Raw genomic sequence first — 26,047 nt, 5'->3', positions numbered from 1 at the left:
ATAATCACATATATAACACAAATTGATTGAAAAGGAGGCTGTGCAATAGAGGTTACAGTTAGTGCTGGGAAGTGTTCATTCAGAGGGAGTCTCACCTGAAACTGTCTCCATTAATTTATCACTTTCTAATCCCATGGGACCTAACCGCCATGTTTGTTCTTTTCAGTTTCCCAGTATTTGATTGATTGTTTTTCTTTTGTCGTAAATCTGTATTAAACACGTTCTTGTTGTAACACAGAAATCCCAAGGGTTTTAACTCTTTGCTAAAGTCAATCCCCATTGAGTACAGGAGGATTCGATTGACCCTCACTTTTTATGGCATCAACAAGCAAGGGTCTTGCGAGGTGTTTCTAAAAACAAAGTACTGGACAAACTCAGCAGGTCTGGCAGCACCGTGGAGAAACAGCTAATGTTTCAATTCCAATGATTCGTTTTCAGAATATGTTACACAGAGGCTTCCAGACCTGCTGAATTTCTTCAACAGGTTCATTTGTTATTTCAGATCTGATGTAAAATCTCAACGCAGTGTGAGTGTGTGCATTTACAATGATGATGTGATCGTTTACAAAACCAAGTCCTCCAGATATACAATTTTATTAATGTTTTAACTGCCAAAGACCAATGTTCAGTCCTTGGTGTGAATAAGAGAAAAGTAAACCTTCAACTTGTGGTTATTTGTGAATTCGCTGGTGTCTCAGCAGGTTGGATGACTGAGTGAATGCTTTCCCACAATCAGAGCAAGTGAATGGTCTCTCTCCAGTGTGAACGCGCTGGTGTGTTACCAGGTTGGATGCCTGACTGAATCCCTTGCCACACACAGAGCAGGTGAATGGTTTCTCTCCGGTGTGAACTCGCTGGTGTCTCAGCAAGTCAGTTGTGAGAGTGAATACTGTCCCACACATGGAGCAAGTGAATGGTTTCTCACCGGTGTGAACTCGCTGATGTCTCCGCAGGGAGGATGACTGAGTGAATCTCTTTCCACACAGTGAACAGCTGAACAGTTTCTCCCCGGTGTGAACTTGCTGATGCATCCGGAGAGTGGATGACGAAGTGAATCCCTTACCACATAGAGAGCAAGTGAATGGTCTCTCTCCGGTGTGAACTCGCTGGTGTGTGAGCAGGTTGGATGACTGAGTGAATCCTTTCCCACAGATGGAGCAAGTGAAGGGTCTCTCTCCAGTGTGAACTCGCTGGTGCGTCAGAAGGTCGGAAGACTGTGCGAACCTCTTCCCACAATCAGAGCAGGTGAATGGCCTGTCCCCAGTGTGACTGCGCTGATGAGTTTCCAGCTGGGATGGGTAAAGAAATCCCTTCCCACAACCCCCGCATTCCCACAGTCTCTCTCCTGTGTGACTGCACTGGTGTTTGGACATTTCAGATAAACGTTGGCAGATTCTTTTACACACACAGTAGGTGTGTATCCCCCCAGTGTTGAACGCTGCTTTTCCCTTCCATGTTCAAGATCCTTTGATAAATCAGTTCCGATAAACAGAATGCCAGTCAGACCTGGATATGGTCTTGTGTGAATCCGTTAATTGCAAATCATCCTTTCAAACAGAAAACAAAAATTAGTGAGAGAGACCACAGGCTGTGAAATTGAGAGAAATTAATGAATTGATACTTAGGGAGAAACATTACCATGTGAACTCTTGGATTATCATTAAAACCCAACATTGAAGCCAGTCAGTGTTTGCATAAAAGTACATGAAGAGAGGCACAGCTGGGAGATACAGGGAGGCAATTGTTCTTGTTTTCATCCCAGACCCTTTGATCCCTTCAGTCCTAAGGATATGTGCAGAAGTAAAATGCTGCAAATCTGATATAAAACAGAAGATGCTGGAAATACCCAGCAGGCCTGGGAGCTTCTGAAAGTGTGATCGAGGTGAACGCCATCACAACTGGATTGTCTTTAGTTTGTATTCACCATACGGGCGGCACGGTGGCCAGCACTGCTGCCTCACAGCGCCAGAGACCCGGGTTCAATTCCCGCCTCAGGCGACCGTCTGTGTGGAGTTTGCAGCATTCTCCCTGTGTCTGCGTGGGTTTCGTCCGGGTGCTCCGGTTTCCTCCCACGGTCCAAAAATGTGCCCTGCTAAATTGCCCGTAGTGTTAGGTGAAGGGGTAAACGTAGGGGAATGGGTCTGGGTGGGTTGCTCTTCGGAGGGTCAGTGTGGACTTGTTGGGCCAAAGGGCCTGTTTCCACACTGTAACTAATCTAAATCTAACATCCATCCACGTTTTCATTTTCATTACTACCCCCTTTCATTTTGCCATGTGAAACCCATTCTCAGTTAATTCAGTATAGTCAGTTAAATCTGGGTGGTATGAAACAAGTTAAAGCCAGTCATATGGGACAAAATGAGCAGTTGGTAGATAGGATAGTGAAGGCAGTTGGTATGCTTTCCTTTATTGGTCAGAGTATTGAGTACAGGAGTTGGGAGGTCATGTTGCGGCTGTAAAGGACATTGGTTAGGCCACTGTTGGAATATTGCATGCAATTCGGGTCTCCTTCCTATCGGAAAGAAGTTGTGAAACTTGAAAGGGTTCAGAAAAGATTTACAAGGATGTTGCCAGGGTTGGTGGATCTGAGCTACAGGGAAAGGCTGAACAGGCTGGGGCTGTTTTCTCTGGCGCGTCAGAGGCTGATGGGTGACCTTTTAGAGGTTTACAAAATTATGAGGGGCATGGATAGCATAAATTGACAAGTCTTTTCCCTGGGGTCAGGGAGTCCAGAATTCGAGGGCATAGGTTTAGGGTGAGAGGGGAAAAATATAAAAGAGACCTATGGGGCAACGTTTTCACGCAGAGGGTGGTCCGTGTATGGAATGAGCTGCCAGAGGAAGTGGTGGAGGCTGGTACAATTGCAACATTTAAGAGACATTTGGATGGGTATATGAATAGGAAGGGTTTGGAGGGATATGGGCCGGGTGCTGGCAGGTGGGACTAGATTGGGTTGAGATATCTGGGTCAGCATGGACAGGTTGGACCGAAGGGTCTGTTTCCAAGCTGCCCATCTCTATGACACTACCAGTGGATAAGGGGCGGGGCTGTTCCTCCAACCAATGGGAGTGAACAAAGGGCGTAGGCCTTCCAGCGGTGCGCATGCGCCATGCTGTGGCCCAGCGCCCGCGAAGATGGCGGCTGTTAACTCGGTTCTTGTGGAGAGCAACACCCTGAGAAGCTGACGCCAGTTTAAACGCCCGAAAGGTAGTCTCCATTCGGCATTCGCAGTCTTCTCGTCTCGATGTGTTTCTGAATCCACATCTTTGGTGACAAATACAGCACATTCTATTCTAATCCAGACAACCCACCCACCGGCTCGGCCGTACCCCCCCGCATCCTCCGACGGGGTCCCTTACCAGGTAACGGAACAATGCGGCCGTCTCCGTGCGACCGCGGGACCGGCACTGCGCATGCCTAGCGTCACACAATGGGTCCCGACCGATTGTCGGCAGCTCCGGACCAATAGGAAACAGAGGCGGGACTGGAGGACCGAGATGCTGCGGTTGGTCCTCCAGCCGCATCACAGTGAATGAGGGGCGGGGCTCGGCTCCAGTGAAAGCTCAATGCGAGCTGGAAGACGACCATTTGATTTTCTACTCGGGAGACTCTGCAGTCTGCTGCACTCAAAAAAATACCAGTACCTTCTCCCATGTCCCTATGCGCCAACCCTCCACAGCAGGCTTGCCAAAAGAAACTGCAGATGCTGGAATCCAGGGTAGACAAGCAGGAGGCTGGAAGAACACAGCAAGCCAGGCAGTATCAGGAGGTGGAGAAGTCAACATTTCAGGTGCAGGATATAGGTTCTGTGGGTATAGGGTTACACCCAAAACGTTGACTTCTCCAGCGGATGGAGCCTGGCTTTCTGTGTTGTTCAAGCCTCCTGCTTGCCTACCTCGTCATCACATGTTCTGCTAACATGTCAGAAATTAGATGATAAACTATGCCCGGGGATTTTGTTTTCTGTCTTGCAGGCAAGTTGTGAAAATCTAATCATACTCTGTCCTCTGTAAATGCTAAACTATCAAACGGCAGTTGAAAAATAATCTTATCTCACATTGTTTTGAGAAATAATCTAATCACTTTCCATTGTTTTTGGGTGGCAAGTACTATAATTGTTGCTGGGCATGTGACTATGGGGGAGTGGCATAGAGTATATCTTGCATGCATGACTGACTGATGTAAAACCCTGTATAAAGGGAGGACTACTCCCTTATTTGGAGAGCTATCACTTGACATGGCTCTGCAAGCATCGCGAAGAGTGTTTAAGTGATTCTCCAAAAAGCTTGTACTTGCTTCAGCACAGCAGGTCAAGCAGCATCCAAGGAGCAGGAAAGTCATTGTGGGCTCATATTCCTGGTGAAGGCTATATGCCTGAAATGTCAACTCTCCTAGGATGTTGCCTGATCTGCTGTGCTTTTCCAGTGCCACACTTGTTGATTCTGATCTCCAGTATCTGCAGAACTCCATCTCTCCACACTGACTAATAAAAACAAGCTTCACTGTCCTGTCTAATTGTGATTCCACTTTCAAGGAATTATGAGCCTGCACTCCAAGGTCTCTTTGTTCAAACCAAGGACTTAACTTAGTGGTAAAGTCCTGCCCTGATTTGCCTTTCCAAAATGCAGCACTTCATACTCATTTAAATTAAACTCCACTTTCCACCACTTGGTCCATTGGCTCAAGTGATCAAGATCCCATTATATTCTGAGGTAACCTTCTTCACTGTCCACTACTCCTCCAATTTTGGTGTCATCTGCAAACTTAATAACCATCTATATCACATCCAAATTATTTTCATAATGACAAAAAACAGTGGACCCAGCAACGACCCTCGTGGCACATCACTGGTCACAGGCTTCCAGTCTGAAAATCAAGCCTTCACATTTAGTTTTGTTTGGGCATGGCACTGTTGTCTGACCAATCTGTTTGAGTATTCGACAGTTGTCAGAAAGAAGGTTGACACTGGGACTAAGGAGTGGAGTTTGTAACAGAGACTGAAGTGGATACTTCCATCTTTCCAGCGTTTCAGTGGAAGATGTTTCTCCTCATCCAGCTCTGGATGTCAGACCAGTCAAGACAAAGTGAGATTTGAAAGGGACTTAGAAGTGATGGTGTCCACATGCATCTCCTCTCCTGTTCTTCTAGATGGTGAAGGTTGAGAATTTGGGAAATTCTATCGAGGTTCTGGTTAAACTGTAAGTATATACTATCACTATCCTTCATTTTTGCATTTCTCACTTTTATTTTTGTTTTATCCCATGAGGCCATAATCCTGTCCATGTTCAGACTAGGATGGCAGATTCCCTTCCTGATGGACATTAGTGAACCAGTTGAGGTTTTCCAACATCCTGGCAGGTTTCATGATGAATTTCTCTCAGTGCTGGCCCAACAGAGTATCACATCAATTCATCTCAATGTCACAGCCTTGTGTTTTTGAATGTTCTCTCACTTTTTTTTGTTTTAAAATGGTTTCAGAAGATAACATAGAAAGAGGAATTACAATCAAGGATCACATATCCAGCATCATCTCAGAATCTGATGGCAGCTTCCAGATTATTACAAGCAGAATGTAACTGCATTTTGAACATGGAAGGAACAGGCACAGTTCACAGTGAAGAGAAACCCTATGCATATTCTGTGTGGGGACAAGGCTTCAGCCAATCATCTGGCCCCTCGAGACAAAAGCAGTCACACTGAGTAAAAGCCATGGAAATGTGGGGATTGTGATGAAGGATTCAAATCCCTGCCTGAGCCGGAGACCCATCAGCGCAGTCTCATTGGGGAAAAGCCATTCACTTGCTCAGAGTGTGGGAAAGGATTTATTCCGTCATACCAACTCACGACCCACCAGTAAGTTCGCAGTGAGGAGAGACCTTTCAAATGCACAGACTGTGGAATGTGATATAAATGTTTCGGGGAACTGCTGTGAACGTGTGATGTGTTCACATTGAGGAGTGACCATTCAGATGTTGTCACTGTTGGAAAGGGTTCAAGACATCATCTGAAGTCACTGTCCACCAGTGCATTCACACTGGGTAGAGGCCGTTCACCTCCAGCCTGCAGGGGAAGAGATATGTGCGGTCACAAGACACCCGCGAGTTCAGTCTGAGGAGTGACCTTTTTAACTGTTCAATTTGTAGGAAATGCCTTAAACGTTTGCAGGAAGTGATGCCCCTTCAACAGCTTCACACTGGAGGAGACTACTCAAGTGCTGTCTCTGTGGGACTGGGTTCAGGCATTCATCTTATCTCACACTCCACCAGTGAATTCACACTGGGGAGAGGCCATTCACCTTCTCCACATGTGGGAAGACATTCATTCGATTACCCCAACTCATGATACACCAGCAAGCTCACACTGGGGAGAGAACTTTTAATTGTCCGTTCTGCGGGCAAGCTTTAAAACTTCTCAGGAAGTGATGACACATCAACAGGTTCACACTGGGAACCGAACTTTTAACAGCTCAGACTGCAGTAGGTTGCAGAAGAGTTCTCGCCATCTGGTGATCAATACATGTATTCAAATTCAAAGACCTTTCAGATGCTCTCACTGCAGGACTGTGTTCGAGTGATCATCTTACCTTTTAGAACAACAGTGAATTCACACTGGGGAGAGTTCGTTCACCTGCACCAAGTATGGGAACAGATTCATTCGAAAACCCCATCTGCTGACTCCCCAGTGAGTTTGAATGCAACGACAGGAGTTGGACTTTGCTGTTCGTCACATCCAGAACTGAACCATGTTCATTGGTTAATCAACTCCAACTCAGTTTTAGCTGTTAATATTCTGGATAAAAATAAACTGCTTTGTAATGAAACAGTGTGGGAAATTGTTAATACCTCTCACACATTAATTTTGAATGAATTAATTTGGAACTGCTGTACCTCTCCCGTCTCCTCCATCCTCACCAACATCACCAAGCATAGGAGATTATGGAGCTTCTTTCTCACTGAGACTGAGACAGAGACAATTTGATTGGCTGTTTCCGCTGCTTCCCTCTCCTCCACTACCTCACTGGGTAAAACTACATCTACAGTTCCTCTCTGGGTTAACCATCAGTTCCCATCTTTCTCCAGCATCTCTCTGCTCTCCCTGACAAAGCTCATCGTGTCCACAGGACTCAATGCGTTGTCCACAAACTCTATTCCCACGAAAATGCTGACCACTCAACTTCTCCACATTAGCTGTTACTGTTCATAATTCTCTCATCTGTCCCCCTCACCTTTAAAATCCACATCATCAAACATCCTTAAAAACCTTCAGCATTCCATCTGAACAGATTATCACTTGATCTTCCACCTGCCTTTCCTCAAACTCTTTGAACTTGGTGTTCCCTGAGGGTCACAGAATTCTTACAGAGCAGAAAGAAGCCATTCAGCCCACTGAGTGACCCGAACAGCATCCCATCCCAACCCAACCCATCCCATCTCCATCACCTCACATGGAGTTCTTCACCCACCTGAGCTGCGCACAGAGTGATTTTTTACTGCGGTGAGTCCAAACAACTCGCAGATGTTTAGATGATGTGAAAACCCACATAAACACGGAGACATACAAACTCCACACGGATGGTCTGTCCAAGTACGGAATTGAACCCACGTCCCGGACGATGTGAAGCAGCAGTGGTAACCACTGAACCATCCCAGATCTATCTTTTTCAGATTACAACCAGGTGACAGTGTCTGGAAACACTGCGTTAGTTTTCACATGTATGCAGCTCCACTGTCACAACCATAAATATCCATTCCTTCACTGTCACTAAACGATCAGACTGATTAACCCAAATTCAGTATCGGAGAAGAAATATCCTCTAATTAAAAACTGGGGAGATCAAAGGCACCATTACAAAATGTCATTACAAAATTATGATCCTGAACTGACCCTCTCTTTTGGAACTATGACACTGAACCATACGGTTCATTATCTCAGTCTCATATTTAACCCCAGGATGAGCTTCTGACTTTACACAATATATAGTCCCAGATACTTTACTCTCCATGTTATCCATTGCCACCTGACCATAACCCAACGGCTAGTGAAACCCTCATCCAAGCCAGTGTTAAATTTTACCATTGCAATTTTACCATTCCTGACTAGTCTCTCACCTGGATGCATGAGATCTTCAAAACTCTGCTGCTCATGAGCTTTCCCACACCAAGCTCTGCTCACCCATCACCCCTGTGCTTGCTTGCTGCCTGGCATTGGTATCTGGTGGAGAAACTCAGCACGTCTCGTAGCGTCTGTGGAGAGAGAAACAAAGATAAAGTTTCCAGTTCAATCTGACACTCCTTTGGAATTGAGTTCCTAAGTTGGGGTTGTTATCTCAAAATCCCTCCTTTGTTAATATAATTCATTCCAAGTCTCGTTCCAGTAGTTGAAGACTTACGCTGCCATCTGAAACTTTTTTTTTGTAGCCAGAATAAGGAGGAGTTGAGGGCTGAGTGATATTAATCCAGACACCCTAGTAACATTCCTGGGAGCCAGGGTTCAAATTCTACTATGGATAAATGGTAGAATTTGGTTTTGAAATAAAAGAAATCTGGAATTAAAAATCTAATGTTGATTGAACAACCAAGACAAAATAGCCTCTTAAGTTGCTTATGAATCAGTGATGGGATGACTGAGTGATTCTCTTCCCATACATGAAGCAGGTAAATAGCTGCTTCCTAACATGAACTTGAGTCTATTTCCCCGCTTCACGTGTGGGAAGAGATTCACTCAATCGTTCCACTGCTAATTTACAAGCAAGTTAAGAGGCTATTTTGTCCTGGTTTTTCAGGCAATCAACATTTGATTTTTAATTCCAGATTTCTTTTATTCAGATATTTTTCACTTTTAAAGCTCTTTCCACAGTCAGAACATACCAAATGTCGCTGATCAATGGGAACATGTTGATGTTCAGTGCACTGGAATTATGACGTGAACCCCTTCCTACATGTGGAGTAAGTGAACGGTCTCTCTGCAGTGTGAACAACAGATCTTATTTACTGGATGTAAGTTTGCTCACTGAGCTGGAAGGTTTGTTTTCAGACATTTCGTCACCATACTAGCTAACATCAGCCCGCTTTTTGTGTGTGTTCAGGTTTCATTGGGTTTTCTTGACCTAAGGAAACCTAAACACACAAAAAAAAAACAGGCCATACCACTAGTGCTTCACCGGAGGCTCACTGATAATGTTACCCAGTATGGTGACAAAATGTCTGACAACAAACCTTCCAGCTCAGCAAGCAAATTTACATCCAGAACCTCAACCTGAGATACAAATCCCCTCAAAATCCACTAAGTCTTATTTACTCTGAAGCCTTTGTAAGAGACCCAGACGTTTAAAAATTTCTTTCAAGTGTGAACTGTACTGGTGTTATAGATATTGAAAAGCCTCAGAACTGTTTAATGAAAAGCTGATTAATGTGACTTTTATTCAGAATTCTGACAGCAAAAATTGAAGTGGAATGTACTGACATCAGCAGAAAAAGATATCAATCAACATGGTTCAGCCCTGGATGTGATTAACAGCAAAGTCCAATCCCAAGGTCGCTGCTGAACTCACTGGTGCCTCAGCAGGTGAAAGATTTGACTGAATACCTTCCCACACTCACAGCAAGTGAACAGGTTTCTCCAGGGCGTGAATAAGCTGGTGTACGAGTTAAGAGGATTTCCCAAACTCAATCACACAATGAGAGCACTTGAATGGTCTCTTGGCAATGTGAACACTTTGCTGGGACATTAGTGCTTCAGAACTTTTATTGCACTTCCCACAGTCTTGTATTTAAAAGGTCTGCTCTCTCCACTGTGAACGCGCTGGTGTCTCAATAAAATGGATGACTGAGTGAATCTCTTCCCACACTTGGAGCAGCTGAAAGGCCTTTCTCCAGTGTGAACTCTCTGGTGTGTCAGCAGGTTGAATGACTGGGTGAACTTCCTCCCACACTCTGTGCAGGAGAACGGTCTCTCCCCAGTGTGGGTTCGCTGGTGGACAGTGAGCTCGGATGATGACTTGAACCTACTCTCACATTGGGAACATCTGAAAGGTTTCTCGTCAGTGTGAATGCGTTGATGTGAAATCAGTTTACTGGAACTTTTAAAGCACTTCCCACAGGCTGAGCATTTAAAAGGTTTCTCATCAGTGTGAACACGTTGGTGGGACATCAGATCCCCTGAACTTTTATAACATTTCCCACAGTTTGAACATTTGAAAGGTCTTTCATCAGTGTGAACTCGTTGGTGAGATATTAGTTCCCCTGAACTTTTATAGCACTTTCCACAGTCTGGGCACTTAAAAGGTCTCTCCTCAGTGTGAATACGTTGATGGCGTATTAGTTCCCCTGAACGTTTAAAGCAGTTTCCACATTCTGGACATTTAAAAGGTCTGTTGTCGGTGTGAACACGTTGATGGTTCATGAGTGCCCCAGAACTTTTAAAGCACTTCCCACAGTTTGTGCATTTAAAAGGTCTCTCATCAGAGTGAACACGCCGATGGGATATCAGTTCACTGGAACCTTTATATCCCTTCCCACAGTCTGGGCATTTGAAAGGTCTCTCGTCAGTATGAACACGTCGATGGGACATTAGATTGCTGGAACTTCTATATCCCTTCCCACAGTCTGGACATTTGAAAGGTCTCTCTCCAGTGTGAACACGCTGATGGAGCATCTGTTCCCCAAAGCTTTTATAGCTCTTCCCACAGTCTGGGCATTTAAACGGTCTCTCGTCAGTGTGAGTATGTTGATGGGACAGCAGTTCCCTGGAACTTTTATAACACTTCTCGCAGTCTGGGCATTTAAAAGGTCTCTCGTCAGTGTGAACACGTTGGTGGGACATCAGATTGCTTGAACTTTTAAAGCACTTGCCACAGTCTGGACATTTAAAAGGTCTCTCCTCAGTGTGAACACGATGGTGAGACATCAGGGTTGATGACTGTGTGAATCCCTTCCCACACTTGGAGCAGGTGAATGGCCTCTCCCCCGTGTGACTGTATTGGTGAATTTCCAGCTCCGACGGGGACCTGAACCCTTTATCACAATCCCCACACTTCCATGGTTTCTTCCCAGTGTGACTGCATTTGTGGTTTGTGAAGTCAGATGGTTGACTGAAGTCTTGTCCACACACACAACACGTGCACAGTTTCTCCCCTGGGTGAACGGTGCTTTCTCCTTCCATACTCAAAATCTGATGGTATTTAGGTGATAATAAATTGGATAGCTCCGTCAGATCGTGATAGGATATTTGGCTTGAATTTTCTGACTGTGAATCCTCCCTTTGATTAGTCTTGTGAAATTTGAATGAAAACAGAAACAATTGAATTGCAACAAAAAGAACACAAAATCAAAGGGCAGTTGAGAAACTGAGCTGAATAAATCTGGTAATTTATGGGGTGTTCATGAGGTAACAAGTAACAATGAAAGCTGCCAGAATTTCATCAAACCCAACAGGTCACTCATCTCCTCCAGGGACTGGAACCTGCCGTGCAGTCTGGATAACAAATCTCTGACCGCATGGGAGAACAGAGAACACAGAGGGAGAGTGAGGGATAACAGAGGCCACGAAGCAGGGCAGCTTGAAGGTCGGGGAGCACTGATAAGGTAGGAAAATTGAGAGTGAGGGAGGTAGCGTCATGGGGCAACAGTAAGAGTGAGAGTGGGGGACAAGAGTGAGAATGATGGCAATAAGATCAATAAGATGGCAATAAGACAGGCCAGGAGAGTGACCTCAAACCTTCATCACCAATATTATCTATTTCCAGCTCAATGACATCACCTAACTCCACCCTGGTGTCGACAGCTCTGAAACTGTCATTCGTTGCTCATAGCCTTAAACGTTCTAACACAATCTGGACCGGCCTACCACATCCATCTTCCCTGTAATCTCAAGGTTATCCTCAGTCTGTTGTTCATGTCCTTACTCACACCAACCTTCTTTCACCCATCACCACCCTGCTCTCTGCCTGCAAAGCACCAAAACCTTTTTAAAAAAATCTCAGCATTGTTTTTAAAATCACTTCCCTGCTGCCATTGCCCCTGACTCTCTAACCTCTTCTGGCTGCATAACACTCAGAAATATCTGTGTTTGTCTAATTCGAAGTTCTTGAATTTTCCAGATTTTAAATTATTCTACACCACTGAGCCATTCATTGAGCTTCCAAGGGCCCAGGCTCTGGAAATTCCTCCTCAAACTTCTCTAAGTCACACTGATCTTCAAAATACTCCCTGAAAGAGACCATTTAATCAAAATGTCTTCTCATTACCACATGGACTGCAGCATTTCAGGTCATGCACCAACTCTTCCACAAGTAATTAGTGATGACAAAATAATCTGCTGTTCTTGATAGTGATGTTCAAATCCCAAAAACTCTTTTTAAAAGTATCTGTACAGTTTTATATATGATTATGCGTATAAAAATAGATTAAAAGCATCTTCAGAAAAGTTTGTTCCTAACAATAGCATCTGATTAGATTGAATGCAAAGTTCCCATTTTACAACTTGATCTCCCCTACCATCCTTTGACAATTAGAGATCAGAATTTCCTGGACCTGACTGGTTTCCAATAGCCTGAGGGCTAAACTGAGCAACGTCTCCATCTTCATTCCACCTCAAACTAATTCAACAAATGCCTTCACAAGAGAAGTGGATGAGCACCTGAAGTGCATTAGAGACCCGCGCCGTCCTCTGGGTGAAGTACTTTCCCCGGAAACCCCCTCAAAGCCTTCACATTGAAATTACACCCTGTTACTATTGATCATTCGACAAAGAGGACAAAGTTGGCTTTCCTGTGTTAATTATTTGTACTCTGGATTGTGCAGGAACATTTTCATAATTGTCATCCGAACCTTTTTGACACAATAATTACCAACCCTTAAATACTCAAAGGGCAGTTGGCACTTCTCATTTCCAATTACCTGATCCAGTGGAAACAATAAAACGAAGGGAAGTGAAACTCACTGAGTTGCTCTTACGATGTATAAAATGGCCTCCTTCTGTTCGGTGATCATTCCGTGATTCCGTGAGAAAGGATGTAAACTGGAGACAGGAAGTAAGCCTCCAGAACCAATACTGTCATACTGGAAACCAGCTCTTAATTAGTCTATCGATGTTTCTGGACTCGATTCTCTGAACAAATGCTGGAAAAAATGAGAGAAATACCGCAGATATTAGACAGCTAAGATAAAACAACCAATCATAGGCTGGAAAACTCAGCAGGTCAGGCAGTATTTGTAGTGAAGGCAACACAGAGTTAACATTTGAGAAAGTGTAGAATAAATATGGTGAACAAAAATAGTACAGAATATGACAGTTCATATTAGCTCAGAAGTTGAAGAGAAATGATCACACATTCAGGAAATAAAATTGTTGACCATGGGAAGATAAAGCTGGTGAATCAGCAGCACGTAGTCTGCAGACGAGAAGCAATGGAAGCCTCATTTAGACACAATTGGTAAAGATAATATGAAAATACCAAACAGATTTAAAATGCACCACTATTAAAGGAAGTTAAAGTCAACCACAATAACAAACCTATTACTTCTGCAGCTTTCGTAAATCTACCTCCCAATCTGCTCCTCTGTGTCTCTGTTGCTATGGACATCACAGGGGCAGGAATGGTTGCTGGATGTTCCAGGATTTAGATGTTTCAAAAGGAGTAGGGAGGGGGAGGTGAAAGAGGTGTGGGAGTGGCATTGCTAATCAGGGATAGTATCACAGCTGCAGAAAGGCAGGGCTTCGCGGAGGGTTTGTCTGCAGAGTCAGTATGGGTGGAAGTCAGAAACAGGAAAGGAGCAGTCACTTTATTGGGAGTTTTCTACAGATTAGATTACATTACATCACAGTGTGGAACCAGGCCCTTCAGCCCAACAAGTCCACACCGACCTGCCGAAGCGCAACCCACCCGTACCCCTACATTTACCCCTTACCTAACACTACGGGCAATTTAGCATGGCCAATTCACCTGACCCTGCACATCTTTGGACTGTGGGAGGAAACCGGAGCACCCGGAGTAAACCCACGCAGACACGGGGAGAACGTGCAAACTCCACACAGTCAGTCGCCTGAGGCGGGAATTGAACCCGGGTCTCAGGCGTTGTGAGGCAGCAGTGCTAACCACTGTGCCACCCATAATCTCCCAATAGCAACAGAGATGCGGAGGAACAGATTGGGAGGCAGATTTTGGAAAGGTGCAAAAGTAACAGGATTGTTGTCATGGGTGACTTTAACTTCTCTAATGTTGGTTGTAACCTTATTAGATCAAATAGTCTGGATGGAGCAGTTTTTGTCAGGTGTGTCCAGGAAGGGTCCCTGACTCAATATGTAGATGGACTGATGAGAGGGGAGGCCATATTGGATTTGACACTTGGCAACGAGCCACGCCAGGTGTCAGATCTCTCGGTGAGAAAGCATTTCAGTAATAGTGATCACGACCCCATGACCTTTACTGTACTCACGGAGAGGGACAGGAGAAGATGATACGGGAAAGTATTTAATTGGAGGAGGGGGAATTACAATGCTATTAGACAGGAACTGGGGCGCCTAAATTGGGAACAGATGTTCTGAGGGAAATGTGAGGTTATTCAGGAAGCACTTGCTGATAGCACAGGTTTGTCCCACTGAGGCATGGAAGGGATGGTAGTTTGAAAAAATCTTGGGTGACAAGGGATGTGGATTAAGTCAAGAGGTGGAAGGAAGCTTAATTAAGGTTGAAGAGACATGAATCAGATGGGCTTTAGCGGATTATGAGGTAGCCAGGAAAGAACTGAACAATGGACTTGAGAGCTAGAAGGGGGCATGAAAAAGCTTTACCGCGCAGGGTTAAGAAAAGCCCTAAGGCATTCTACATTCATATGAGGAACAAAAGGATGGCTATAGTGAGGGTAGGGCTGATCAGGAATACTGGACAGAACTTGAACCTGGAGTCAGAGGAAGTCAGGGACGTCCTTAAGGAATACTTTGCTTCAGTATTCACTACTGAGAGGGACCTTGGCATTTCTGAGGACAGCGTGAAACAGACTGATATGCTAGAACAGATTGATATTAAGAAGGAAGATATGTTGAAAATTTCGAAAGATAGAAGGACAGATAAATCCAGTCGGCCATACGGGATATAGAACATAGAAAAGTACAGCACAGAACTGAACCTTTGGCCCATGATGTTGTGCCGAGATTTAATCCTAGTGTAAAATATAGTAACTTAACCTACGCACCCCTCAACTCACTGCTATCCATGTGCGTGTCCAGCAGTCGCTTAAATGTCCCCAATGACTCTGCTCCCATCACCACAGCTGGCAACGCATTCCACCTGACACCTCCATTATTCCTTCCTCCTAATATCTTCAAACTATGAATTCTCGTACCAGTCAATCCTGCCCTGGGGAAAAGTCTCTGGCTATTGACTATCTATTCCTCTCATTATTTTGTACATCTCGATCAGATCTCCTCTCTTCCTCCTTCTCTCCAAAGAGAAAAGTCCAAGCTTATTCAACCTTTCTTCATAAGGCAAGCCCTCCAGTCCAGGCAGCATCCTGGTAAACCTTCTTTGCACCCTCTCCAAAGCCTCTGTATCTTTCCTATAGTAGGGCAACCAGAACTGGACACAATATTCCAAGTGTGGTCTCACCAGGGACATGTAGAGCTGCAGCAAAACCTCGCGGCTCTTAAACTCGATCCCCCTGTTAATGAAAGCCAAAACACCATATGCTTTCTTAACAACCCTATCCACTTGGGTGGCAACTTTGAAGGATCAATGTACCTGCACACTCAGATCCCTTTGTTCCTCCACACTGCCAAGAATCCTGTCTTTAATCCTATATTCAGCATTCGAGTTCAACCTTCCAAAATGCATCACTTTGCATTTATCCAGGTTGAACTCCATCTGCCATTTCTCAGCCCAGCTCTGCATCCTGTCTATGTCGCGCTGCAGCTTGCAGTAGCCCTCTATACTATTGACGACACCTCCAACCATTGTGTCATCCGCAAACTTACTAACCCACCCCTCAACCTCCTCATACAAGTCATTTATAAAAACTACAAAGAACAGAGGCCCAAGAACAGAGCCCTGCAGGACCCCATTCAACACTGTCCTCCAGGCAGAATACTTTCCATCTACAACCACTGTCTACCTTCTGTCAGCCAGCAATTTTGAATCCAGATAGCCAAATCTCCCTGTATCCCATACTTCCTGATTTTATGAATGACTTTGTGAATACCCTAGGCTAATACAGGAAGTGATGGAAGAGATTGCTGCATCTTTGGTGATGATCTTTGCGTACTCACTGTCCACTAGAGTAGTGCCAGATAATTGCAGGCTGGCAAATGTTATTCTCTTGTCCAAGAAAGGGAATAGGAATAATCCTGGGAATTACAGATCACTCAGTCTTATGTCTGTAGTGGGCAAAATGTTGGAGAGGATTCTGAGAGACAGGATTTATGATTACTTGGAAAACCATAGTTTGATTAGACATAGTCAACATGGCTTTGTGAGGGGCAGGTCATCCCTCACTAAACCTTGTTGAATTATTTGAGGATGTGATAAAACACATTGATGAAGGTAGAGCAGTGAATATGGTGTACATGGATTTTAGCATGCATTTAATAAGGTTCACCATAGTTGGCTCATTCAGAAAGTAAGGAGGCATGGGATACAGGGAGGTCTGGCTGTCCGGATATAGAATTGGCTTGCCCATAGAAGATAGAGGGTGGTGGTAGATGCAAAGTATTCAGCCTGGAGATGGTGATCAGTGGTGTTCTGCAGGGATTGGTTCTGGTAGCTCTGCTGTTTGTGCTTTACTAAATGACTTGGATGAGGCAGTGGAAGGGTGGGTTAGTAAGTTTGCCAATGACACAAAGGTTGGTGGAGTTGCAGGGCTGTTGGTAGGTTGCAATAGTAGATTGACAGGAGCTCTGCTGTTTGTGCTTTACTAAATGACTTGGATGAGGCAGTGGAAGGGTGGGTTAGTAAGTTTGCCAATGACACAAAGGTTGGAGGAGTTGCAGGGCTGTTGGTAGGTTGCAATAGTAGATGAGTTGCAGGGCTGTTGGTAGGTTGCAATAGTAGATTGACAGGACGCAAAACTGGACTAATAAGTGGCAGATGGAGTTCAACCTGGAAAAGTGTGAAGTGATTCACTTTGGAAGGTCGAATTTGAATGCAGAATACAGGTTAAAAGCAGAATTATTGGCAGTGTGGAGGAAGAGAGGGATCTTGAGTCTGTGTCCATAGATCCCTCAAAGTTGCCATCAACATGATAGGTTTGTTAAGAAGGTGTGTGGTGTGTTAGCTTTCATTAGCAGGGAGATTGAGTTTAAGAGCCAGGAGGTTATGCTGCAGCTTTATAGAGCCTTGGTTAGACCACACTTGGAATATTGTGTTAAGTTCTGGTTGAAACTTTATTGCTGGAACAGCACAGCAGGTCAGGCAGCATCCAGGGAACAGGAGATTCGACGTTTCGGGCACAGGCCCTTCTTCAGGCCTGTTAAGTTCTGGTTGCCTCATTATAGGAAAGACGTGGAAGTGTTAGAGGGGGTGCAGAAGAGATTTACCAGGATGTTTCCTGGACTGGAGGGCGTCTTCTGAAGAAAGATTGAGGGATCTCGGGCTTTTATCATTGGAGCGAAGAAGGATGAGAGGTCACTTGACAGAGGTGAACAAGATGATGAGAGGCATAGATAGAGTGAATTGCCAGTGACTTTTTCCCACGGTGGAAATGTCTATCATGAGGGGGCATAATTTTAAGGGGATTGGAGGAAGGTTTAGTGGAGATGGCAGAGGTAGGTTCTTTACACAGAGAGTGGTGGGTGCATGGAATGCACTGCCAGCAGTGGTAGTAGTGTCAGATACATTAGTGACATTTAAGTGACTCTTGGATAGGCATATGGAAGATAGTAAAATGAAAGGTATGCCAGCTAGTCTGATCTTAGAGTAGGGTAAAAGATCGGCACAAGATCAAGGACCGAAGGGCCTGTACTGTGCTGCACTGTTCTATGTTCTACTAAGAGCAAGTTGGGTCAATGGGGGTGAAACAAAGCAAAGGACATGGATTCAGAACCACTCTAAAAGTCTCACAGCAGACCCAGAGAGATGAAACAACAGCATAGCACAAAAAGCTGTAAATTCTAGATGGATGTTCAACAATACTCATTTCTGAAACAATTTCTTTGTTTTCAAATTTTAATTCTCCTGTTGGATGTTGTAGCTGGAAAAACAGTACAAGAATTGTGCAAAGAGAAAAAGTCCGATTGTCAAAAGTCTTCATGTCTCTGTAAAACGAGATTACGAAAACCATCAGTGTCTGTCTAAATTAAAATTCAGCGACTGACATTTCTCTAGGTTGGAATTTGCCCTGTGAAAGGATTTTCCAAAATCAGAGCAGAATGTAAATTCACAACTCGATCAGAAGGAAGAGAAATTTTAATTGCAACGTTCGGTTGGAGATACTGAGGTTGAGGGTAGATTTGACAAATGTGTCAAAAGTTTAGAATATTTTGTATTAGTTAGATAAAGATAAGTTGCAGAGTGGAGTTTTGTTCCTGTAATACAATCCCTCCCCCAGACTGTCCAGTGAAGTGCTTTGCTATGTTTGTGAGTGATATGATATCAATGTGTTTTCTTCTGAGATTAGATTAGATTCTCTACAGTGTGGAAACAGGCCCTTCGGCCCAACAACTCCACAATGCGCATCCCCCCCACCCGAAGAGTAACCCACCCAGACCCATTTCCCTCTGACTAATTCATCTGACACTACGGGTAATTTAGCATGGCCAATTCACCTGACCTGCACATCTTTGGATTGTGGGAGGAAACCGGAGCAACCCCACGCAGACACAGGGAGAATGTGCTAACTCCACATAGACAGACGGGAATCAAACCCAGGACCCTGGTGCTGTGAGGCAGCAGTGCTAACCACTGAGCCACCGTGCCGCCCTGGTGCTGACAGGCTGACAACGATCCTATTTGGGGGTGGCTCGGTGGTTAGCACTGCTGCCTCACAGCACCAGGGACCAGGGTTCAATTCCATCCTCAGGCTGCTGTCTGTGTGGAGTCTGCACATTCTCCTCGGGTCTATGTAGGTTTCCTCCAGGTGCTCCGGTTTCCTCCCACATTCCAAAGGTGTACAGGTTCAGTGGACTGGTCATGCTAAATTGCCCATAGTGTGCAGGCTAGATGGAGTAGCCATAGAAAATGCAGTGTTATAGGGATTGGATAGGGAGTGGGACTGGCCTGAATATATTTTGTAGGGATTATATTCTATTATACTCTCATTATACGTGCCTCAGAGTTTTCCGGAGATTTTGATCTTATGCTCAGTTTGCCAAGTTCAGGTCAATTTCTTCTATCGAGAAAAGGAACGGTAGCACGACTGACTCTGAGAGACACAACTGTTTACATCACTTCCTCTGTGAAAACATATTTGCCACACTTTTACTATTTATACATAACAAAGAAGATTGAGATTCCTTTTCAAATTAACTGCTAGTCTCATTTCATACTCCCCTCTGCTCCCCCACCCTATTCTTTTACTTCTCTATCATTCTTCTCCATTCCCCTCTGAACTTTCTATATTCAGTCTGGTTCGCAGCTGGATGTTCTCCACATGTCCATAACAAACAACCTTTTTCTTGCTTGCCTTCATTTTTATCTCTCGTCATTTATGTCATTTATGAATTTCTGAGTTTCTTTGCCCTACTTTTTGATTATGTTTGAAATACTTCTTTTTCAAAGGTCACCAACTATTCAGCTACATTTCTTTTCCTGCCAACATTTGACTTGATTGTTTTTGGCACAGGGTTGTTCTTCTTCCATTGAAATGAGAATCAAATACCATTCAGGACAGAAGAGGCCCTTTGATCCACCAGCTCAGTAATGTCAAATCAAAACTAAATCTACACTTGTACCATTCTCCAGTCCCAGGTCCGGAGCTTTGAACATGATGACATTTCAAATGCTCATCCAGGTACTTTGTAAAAGTTGTGAGGTACCCACATGAACCCATGTCTCAAGCAATGTATTACAGACCCCTGCCACCCTCTGGGTGAAATATTTTCCCTCAAGTTCCCTCTAAGCCCTTCAATTAAAGTTATGCTCTGATATTATTGACTGTTCAACTAGGAGGACTAAATTGGCTTTCCTGAGTTAATTATTTGTATTCTGGATTGTTCAACATCATTTCCATAATTCACCTAAAACTTATGTAACTATTATTATTACCATTCAATGCTTAGCTAACACTTTGCCCTCCTCATTCCCAAGAAACAGGTCCAGTATTGCCTTCTTTCTCACTGGGAGAAAGTGAGGACTGTAGTTGCTGGACATCAGAGTCGAGAGTTTGTTGCTGTGAAAGCACAGCAGGTCAGGCAGCATCCAAGGAGCAGGAGAATCGACGTTTTGGGCATAAGCCCTTCATCAGGAAGGAGGCTTGTGGGCTGGGGTCTGAGACATAAAAGGGAGGGGGTGTGGTTGGGGTAAAGGTAGCTGAAAAAGTGAGAGGTGGATGAAGGTAAGGGAGAAGATGATAGGTCAGAGGGGGTTGTGATGGACCAGTCAGGAGGGCAGTGCAGAGTTGGAGGCTTAGGATTGGGAGAATGTGGGGGGAGAGGAAATGAGGAAGCTGTCGAAATCCACATTTATTCTGTGTGGTTGCAGGATCCCAAGGGGGAATGAGGCTTTCTTCCTCCAGACGTCAGGTGGTAACAGTTTGCCAATGGAGGCGTCCCAGGACCTGCATGCCCTTGACGGAGTGGGAGGGGGAGTTGAAGTGTTCAGCCACAGGGTGGTGCGGTTGGTGGGTGTGGGTATATCAGATGTTCTCTGAAACGATCCGCAAGAAGGCATCCTGTCTCCTCTAAAGTAGAGGGGACCACGTCGGATAAAACGGATGCAGATGACGACATCAGTAGAAGTACAGGTAAATTTCTGACGGATGTGGAAGGATCCCTTGGAGCCTTGGACGGAGGTGAGGGGAGTGGTGTGGACGCAGGTTTTGCACTTCCTACAATGGCACCGAAAGGTGCCAGGAGTGGGGTGGGCGGCGTTCTAACACAATGTCCGGTTTCCTCCCACAGTCCAAATACGTGCAGGTCAGGTGAATTGGCTATGCTAAGTTGCCCGTAGTGTTGGGTGCATTAGTCAGAGGGAAATGGGACTGGCTGGGTTACTCTTCAGAGGGTCAGTGTGGACTTGTTGGGCCGAAGGGCCTGTTTCCACATGGCAGGGAATCTGATCTTAAACATTGAAGCACATTTACCCACCATGCCCCGCGCTGGTAAACGTCGCCTCTCCAGGTCACGGGAGAACAGTGCGCAAGCGCAGACCCACCCAACATCTGGCGCATGCGTTTTGGCAGACGAACGACGGTGGGCAAGAGGGACGCTTTCTTTCTCATCTGCAGGCGGCGAGGACGCGGCAGCGCAGAGGAAACGATGGAGCTGGCGGAACGACGGGGCGGGTTGATAGACACTGATTAAATGTCCCGAACCGCGAATACTGACCTGCATGAGCCAGATTCGTGTCCCCGGGAAGAAGTTCAAGTCAACAGCCGCCATCTTCGATCCGCGGGGAGGGAGGGAGGGAAAGGGGCGGAGCAGCGCCCTTACGTCCCGGCGTGATGACGTAGACGGGGTGGGCGGGGTTTGGATTGTCTGATTGCAACTGGGTCCAAATGCTCGTAAGTGGGAACACGCGATGAGAGGTTCCAAATGACTGGTTCCACTATTACTGGGGAGCTTGGATGGAGAGTGTCTCACAGACATTGGGAATAGCATTCTGGCTTTGTTAAGGAGATTTCCTTTGTACCTCTTCATGCCTCGCTAGTCATTTTGGACTTATTTTGGTTGAATTAGATCGCGTTTTCGGGAGCAGGACACGTTCCAGCGAAACTGCAACTGTCTGTCTGGATTTTCTGTTCTGAGGGCTTTTGTCATCTCCTTTTTAGGCGGCATTTTAAAGAAGATTGCAGACTGCAAATTCAAACCAAGCGCCCCATCTCACAGAATCACTCGATTCATTCAAACCTGAATGTCATCAGCCTCTGGCTGTAGTAAGAGCAACAGTTTCTGTCCTGCCTCAAGGGAGAAGATGTCAGACGTCAGTCTGAGTGGAAAAGCAACCAGACACACAAACAGATCTGAGTGAGAGTGTTCTATTACACATCCTGAGAAAAATGTCACACATTTGCAGCAGAGACAAATTGTAAACTTAGGTGCGAGGCTTCAACTGATCATCCAAAGTGGAGAGACACAAGGACACTGCGCCATGGAGAAACCATGGAAATGTGGCGACTGTGGAAAAGGGTTCAATTACCCATCTCAACTGGAGGTTCATCGGCGCAGTCACACTGGGGAGAGGCCATTCGCCTGCTCTGTCTGTGGGAAGGGGTTCACCCATTCCTACAACCTTCTGACACACCGGCGAGTTCACACTGAGGAAAGGCCGTTCACCTGCCCTGTGTGTGGTAAAGGATTTGCTCGATCATCCCACATTGTGACTCACCAACTTGTCCACACTGATAAGAGACCATTTAAATGCCCAAACTGTGAGAAGAGTTTTAAATGCAGAAAGGATCTAATGACACATCAACGTATCCACACTGGGGAGAGGCCATTCACCTGCTCTATCTGTGGGATGGCATTCACTCAGTCATCCCACCTTCAGACACATCAACTTGCTCACTCTGATAACAAACTTTTTAATTGTTCTGATTGCGAGAAGAGCTTTAAAAGCAAAAAGGATCTGCTGACACACCAGTATACTCACACAGGGGAGAGGCCATTCACCTGCTCTGTGTGTGGGAAGGGATTCGCTCGTCCATCTGGCCTACTGTATCACCAGCGGATTCACACAGGGGAGAGACCATTCACCTGCTCTGTGTGTGGGAAGGGATTCATTAATTCATCCAACCTTCTGATACACCAGCAACTTCACACAGGAGATAGACCTTTCACCTGCTCTGAATGTGGAAAGGGATTCACCCGTTCATGTAATCTTCTGACACATCAGCAGGTTCACACAAAGGAGAAGCCTTTCACCTGTCCTGTGTGTGGGAAGGGATTCACTCGATCCTCCAACCTGATGAATCACCAGCGAGTTCACTCTGGAGAGAGGCCCTTCACTTGTCCAACTTGTGGGAAGGGATTCACTCAGTCATCCAACCTGCAGACACACCAGAGGATTCACACTGGGGAGAGGCCGTTCGCCTGCTCTGAATGTGGGAAGGAATTTTCTCATTCATCCTACCTGGTGAAACACCAGCGAGTTCACACTGGGGAGAGGCCATTCACCTGTAATGTCTGTGGGAAGGGATTCATTCAGTCATCCCATCTGCTGACACACCGGCGAGTTCACAAGCAAATGCAAAGTTTGGATTCTGCACTTGCCGATGCTGCTAGTCATATCCAGGACTGAACCATGTTCATTCTGATGATCCTGATTTGTTGACGAGTTTTTATGTTCTGCATAAATGAAAAATTATTCACCTTTTCTGAGACAATTTTGTAATCTTTGTCTTTCCCATCTGAGTGTTTAACATGAGGCTAGAGTCATAAAGGACAATGTGGGAGGAGGGTTGTGTGTCAGAAACTGATCTTTAACCTGGACACAGTCCATCAGGATCACACTGAGAGGGATGAATGTGATTTTAATCATTCTCATTTCTCTTCACTCACAGCTGAGTCCTCATGAGGACAATCTTAAGGTGCATAATAAATTGGTCTCAGCCATTGCCTTTCTTGGCTCAGATCTCCAAGGCACAGAACAGCAGCTCCCTTGCAGACGTGTTTCAAGTCAGGAAGAATGACCGTGAATGCTGGGAACAAGCTGAAATATCAGAGATTGGTGTCAAAACTATGATCTGTTTTGTGACACAGTCCAAAAAAACTGTGTGTGTTTCTAATCTATTCTGACTGAAAGTGAAACAGCAGGTTTAATTTTCAAGTCTGAAAATGGCACTTGATAATTCTACAACATTTGAACCTGTATGTTGTACAATCTTGATTTATTGAACAGAAACACGTTAGTTACCATCCTTAGTAAAATTGAAGATGGATGTATACATGGGTGTCTTTTACAATGATAATAGTTTCATTCCAGATAAAGAAGGGATGGCATTGAGTCTAAGACTTTCCTCTTGTATTGACACACTCCCCAAACACTGATGTTTAAATACACCTCATCCCTGCTGGTGAGTTAATATGATCTGGAATGCATTCCATGAAAGATTGAAGGAAACAAATCGACTAGGAACTTTGAAAATGAAATGGGAAGTACAGTTGAAAAGGAAAGCTTCTAATGACTTTGGAGCAAGATTGGGCAAATGGAACAATTCAACAGTTGTTTAAAACAGCTGACTGGCTGGGCCAAACAGTCTTGTTCTCCTGTCCAATGCCATCGTTCAAAGGATTTCACTCACATCAATCCAAATCAATGCAATTTCTTTCTTGAAGTTGCTGTTTGAGTTATTAGCATGTGGAAAATTAGCAGCAGCAATCTTACCCAATGTTATTGTCAAGCTATAGTTTTGAATCTGATTTCAGAATCACTGGAATGTGCGTTTGTCTTTATTTTGGCAAATGTTGGGGTTGCAGGCAGAAAGTTCAGTTATCAAGCAAAAATGTGCAGGACTTTGCACCATAACAAATTATTTACCCCAATCAATTAAAAAAAAACATACACTAGATACTGATTTTACCCTCAATTGTATCTGATTGTCAGCAAACAATGAAACTAGAAGCAGTGACATCTATGGACTCATATATTTTATCACAAACAACTAATAATTGACTTTCACATTCAAATATGCAGTAAACTCTCAATTGTTGAACAGCATTATCCATGCTGTAGTTTTTATCAGTGGGAATAACAAGGCTGGGTGATAAATAGTGAAGGGTTGGTCCTGCCCAGTTGCAATGTTCACTTTAATAAGTATTAATCCAGACTTTGTTGTGACAGTCTGGATAGCCAATTGATGAAGTAAGAAACGAGAGCCGGTCATTACTGGGATAGTCTGGCACAGATTTACTTATCGAGAGTGAAACATGGCAGGTAAGCCCTCTTGTGGTGTCATGGTCCCCAGAATAGGGAGACCTGAGTTCAAGTCCCACCTGCTCCAGAGGCGTGCAATCACATCTCTGAGCAGTGTGATTTGAGAAATTGGTTGTTTTTTCCTTTTAAATATTTGCAACATTGCAGGTATGCAGTCTCTGTCTCCCCATTGTTTCTATGCTAGTTTATGATTATTTTTCATCAACCTGTTCAGGCAGGCGATGTGAAACCTCTGAGGCAATTGGAATTTTAACCTGCACCTTCCAGACTGGAGGTAGAGATTCCGCCATTGCATCTCAAAAGCTCTTTAGTTATTTTTTCAAAGAAGGGAGACAATAATTGTGTCAACTGAGCTTCAGTACATACACTGAGTATGGTGAATGCATGGTATTTGCAGAGAGACACGGAGAAAGTATAAGTGGATCAAGGAAGACATTGAATTAAAATGCAGAGACCATCAGCAATCTGTATGTTTGTTCTTGATTCTGTCAGTATGAGGTCACCCTCACAGACAGGACGTCTGTTCAAGCTGATAACAATAAAATGACCACTTGCTCCATTCTCAGGTGGCACAACCTCCTGTTTCTCTGCTGCCAGTTCAAAACCGCACATGTCACTTCTCAGCAAAAAATAAATGTGGGACCACTATCAGGTGGAAACATCTGGTCACAGGGTTAGTGCAGAGTCCTGCCGATCACATTGCAGTGATATTTTAAAATCATCTGTTAACTCTGTTTAAAGTTTCCATTTCAGGACAAACCGGTGGGCTCCATGGAACTCAACCCATCAGGTCTGGCTGAGGATCCTGGGATTGTACTCATTGGAGTTTAGAAGGTTAAGGGGAGATCTAATAGAAACTTACAAGATAATACATGGCTTGGAAAGGGTGGACGCTAAGAAATTGTTTCCGTTAGGCGAGGAGACTAGGACCCGTGGGCACAGCCTTAGAATTAGAGGGGGTCAATTCAGAACAGAAATGCGGAGACATTTCTTCAGCCAGAGAGTGGTGGGTCTGTGGAATTCATTGCC

The 26,047-nt window shown here is 44.7% G+C and overlaps 2 protein-coding genes across 12 annotated transcripts; one reads left to right on the top strand and one right to left on the bottom strand.

Annotated features, from left to right (window-relative positions):
- Positions 1–200: 200 nt before the first annotated feature.
- On the bottom strand, positions 201–21,553 carry LOC122543609 (zinc finger protein 271-like). 4 transcript variants are annotated; one of them, XM_043682437.1, is made up of 5 exons: positions 21,472–21,553; positions 12,954–13,118; positions 9,827–11,268; positions 3,601–3,610; positions 201–1,289 (listed from the first exon to the last, which is right to left on the bottom strand). In XM_043682437.1, the coding sequence occupies exons 2-5, from the start codon at positions 12,987–12,989 to the stop codon at positions 672–674; spliced, it is 2,106 nt and encodes a 701-aa protein (XP_043538372.1). In that variant the 5' UTR covers positions 12,990–13,118; positions 21,472–21,553; the 3' UTR covers positions 201–671. The 4 variants fall into 4 exon arrangements, 1 of the variants encoding a protein (XP_043538372.1); XR_006310113.1 differs by lacking the exons at positions 201–1,289; positions 3,601–3,610; positions 9,827–11,268 and adding exons at positions 5,725–6,789; positions 8,109–8,243 and having other exon boundaries at positions 12,940–13,118; XR_006310115.1 differs by lacking the exons at positions 201–1,289; positions 3,601–3,610; positions 9,827–11,268 and adding exons at positions 5,725–6,789; positions 8,109–8,243.
- On the top strand, positions 2,959–25,874 carry LOC122543598 (gastrula zinc finger protein XlCGF8.2DB-like). 8 transcript variants are annotated; one of them, XM_043682424.1, is made up of 4 exons: positions 2,977–3,362; positions 5,025–5,198; positions 11,451–11,582; positions 21,915–25,874. In XM_043682424.1, the coding sequence occupies exon 4, from the start codon at positions 22,235–22,237 to the stop codon at positions 23,381–23,383; it is 1,149 nt and encodes a 382-aa protein (XP_043538359.1). In that variant the 5' UTR covers positions 2,977–3,362; positions 5,025–5,198; positions 11,451–11,582; positions 21,915–22,234; the 3' UTR covers positions 23,384–25,874. The 8 variants fall into 8 exon arrangements, 7 of the variants coding, with proteins under 7 accessions (XP_043538359.1, XP_043538358.1, XP_043538360.1 ...); XM_043682423.1 differs by having other exon boundaries at positions 11,433–11,582; XR_006310112.1 differs by lacking the exons at positions 11,451–11,582; positions 21,915–25,874 and adding an exon at positions 5,479–5,570 and having other exon boundaries at positions 2,959–3,362.
- The last annotated feature ends 173 nt before the right edge of the window (positions 25,875–26,047 follow it).

This window comes from Chiloscyllium plagiosum, chromosome 44 (assembly GCF_004010195.1).
Source record: "Chiloscyllium plagiosum isolate BGI_BamShark_2017 chromosome 44, ASM401019v2, whole genome shotgun sequence".
In the NCBI taxonomy this organism is placed as follows: domain Eukaryota; kingdom Metazoa; phylum Chordata; class Chondrichthyes; order Orectolobiformes; family Hemiscylliidae; genus Chiloscyllium; species Chiloscyllium plagiosum.
This window is presented reverse-complemented; position numbering and strand designations above follow the sequence as displayed.

Coding starts and splice junctions, on each gene's coding strand:
- LOC122543598 (XM_043682425.1), top strand. CDS start 22,235: ATGGAGAAACCATGGAAATGTGGCGACTGTGGAAAAGGGTTCAATTAC.
- LOC122543609 (XM_043682437.1), bottom strand. CDS start 12,989: ATGATCACCGAACAGAAGGAGGCCATTTTATACATC. Junction 11,269..12,953: donor AGGAGGCCATTTTATACATC/GTAAGAGCAACT, acceptor AAATTTCACAAG/ACTAATCAAAGGGAGGATTC.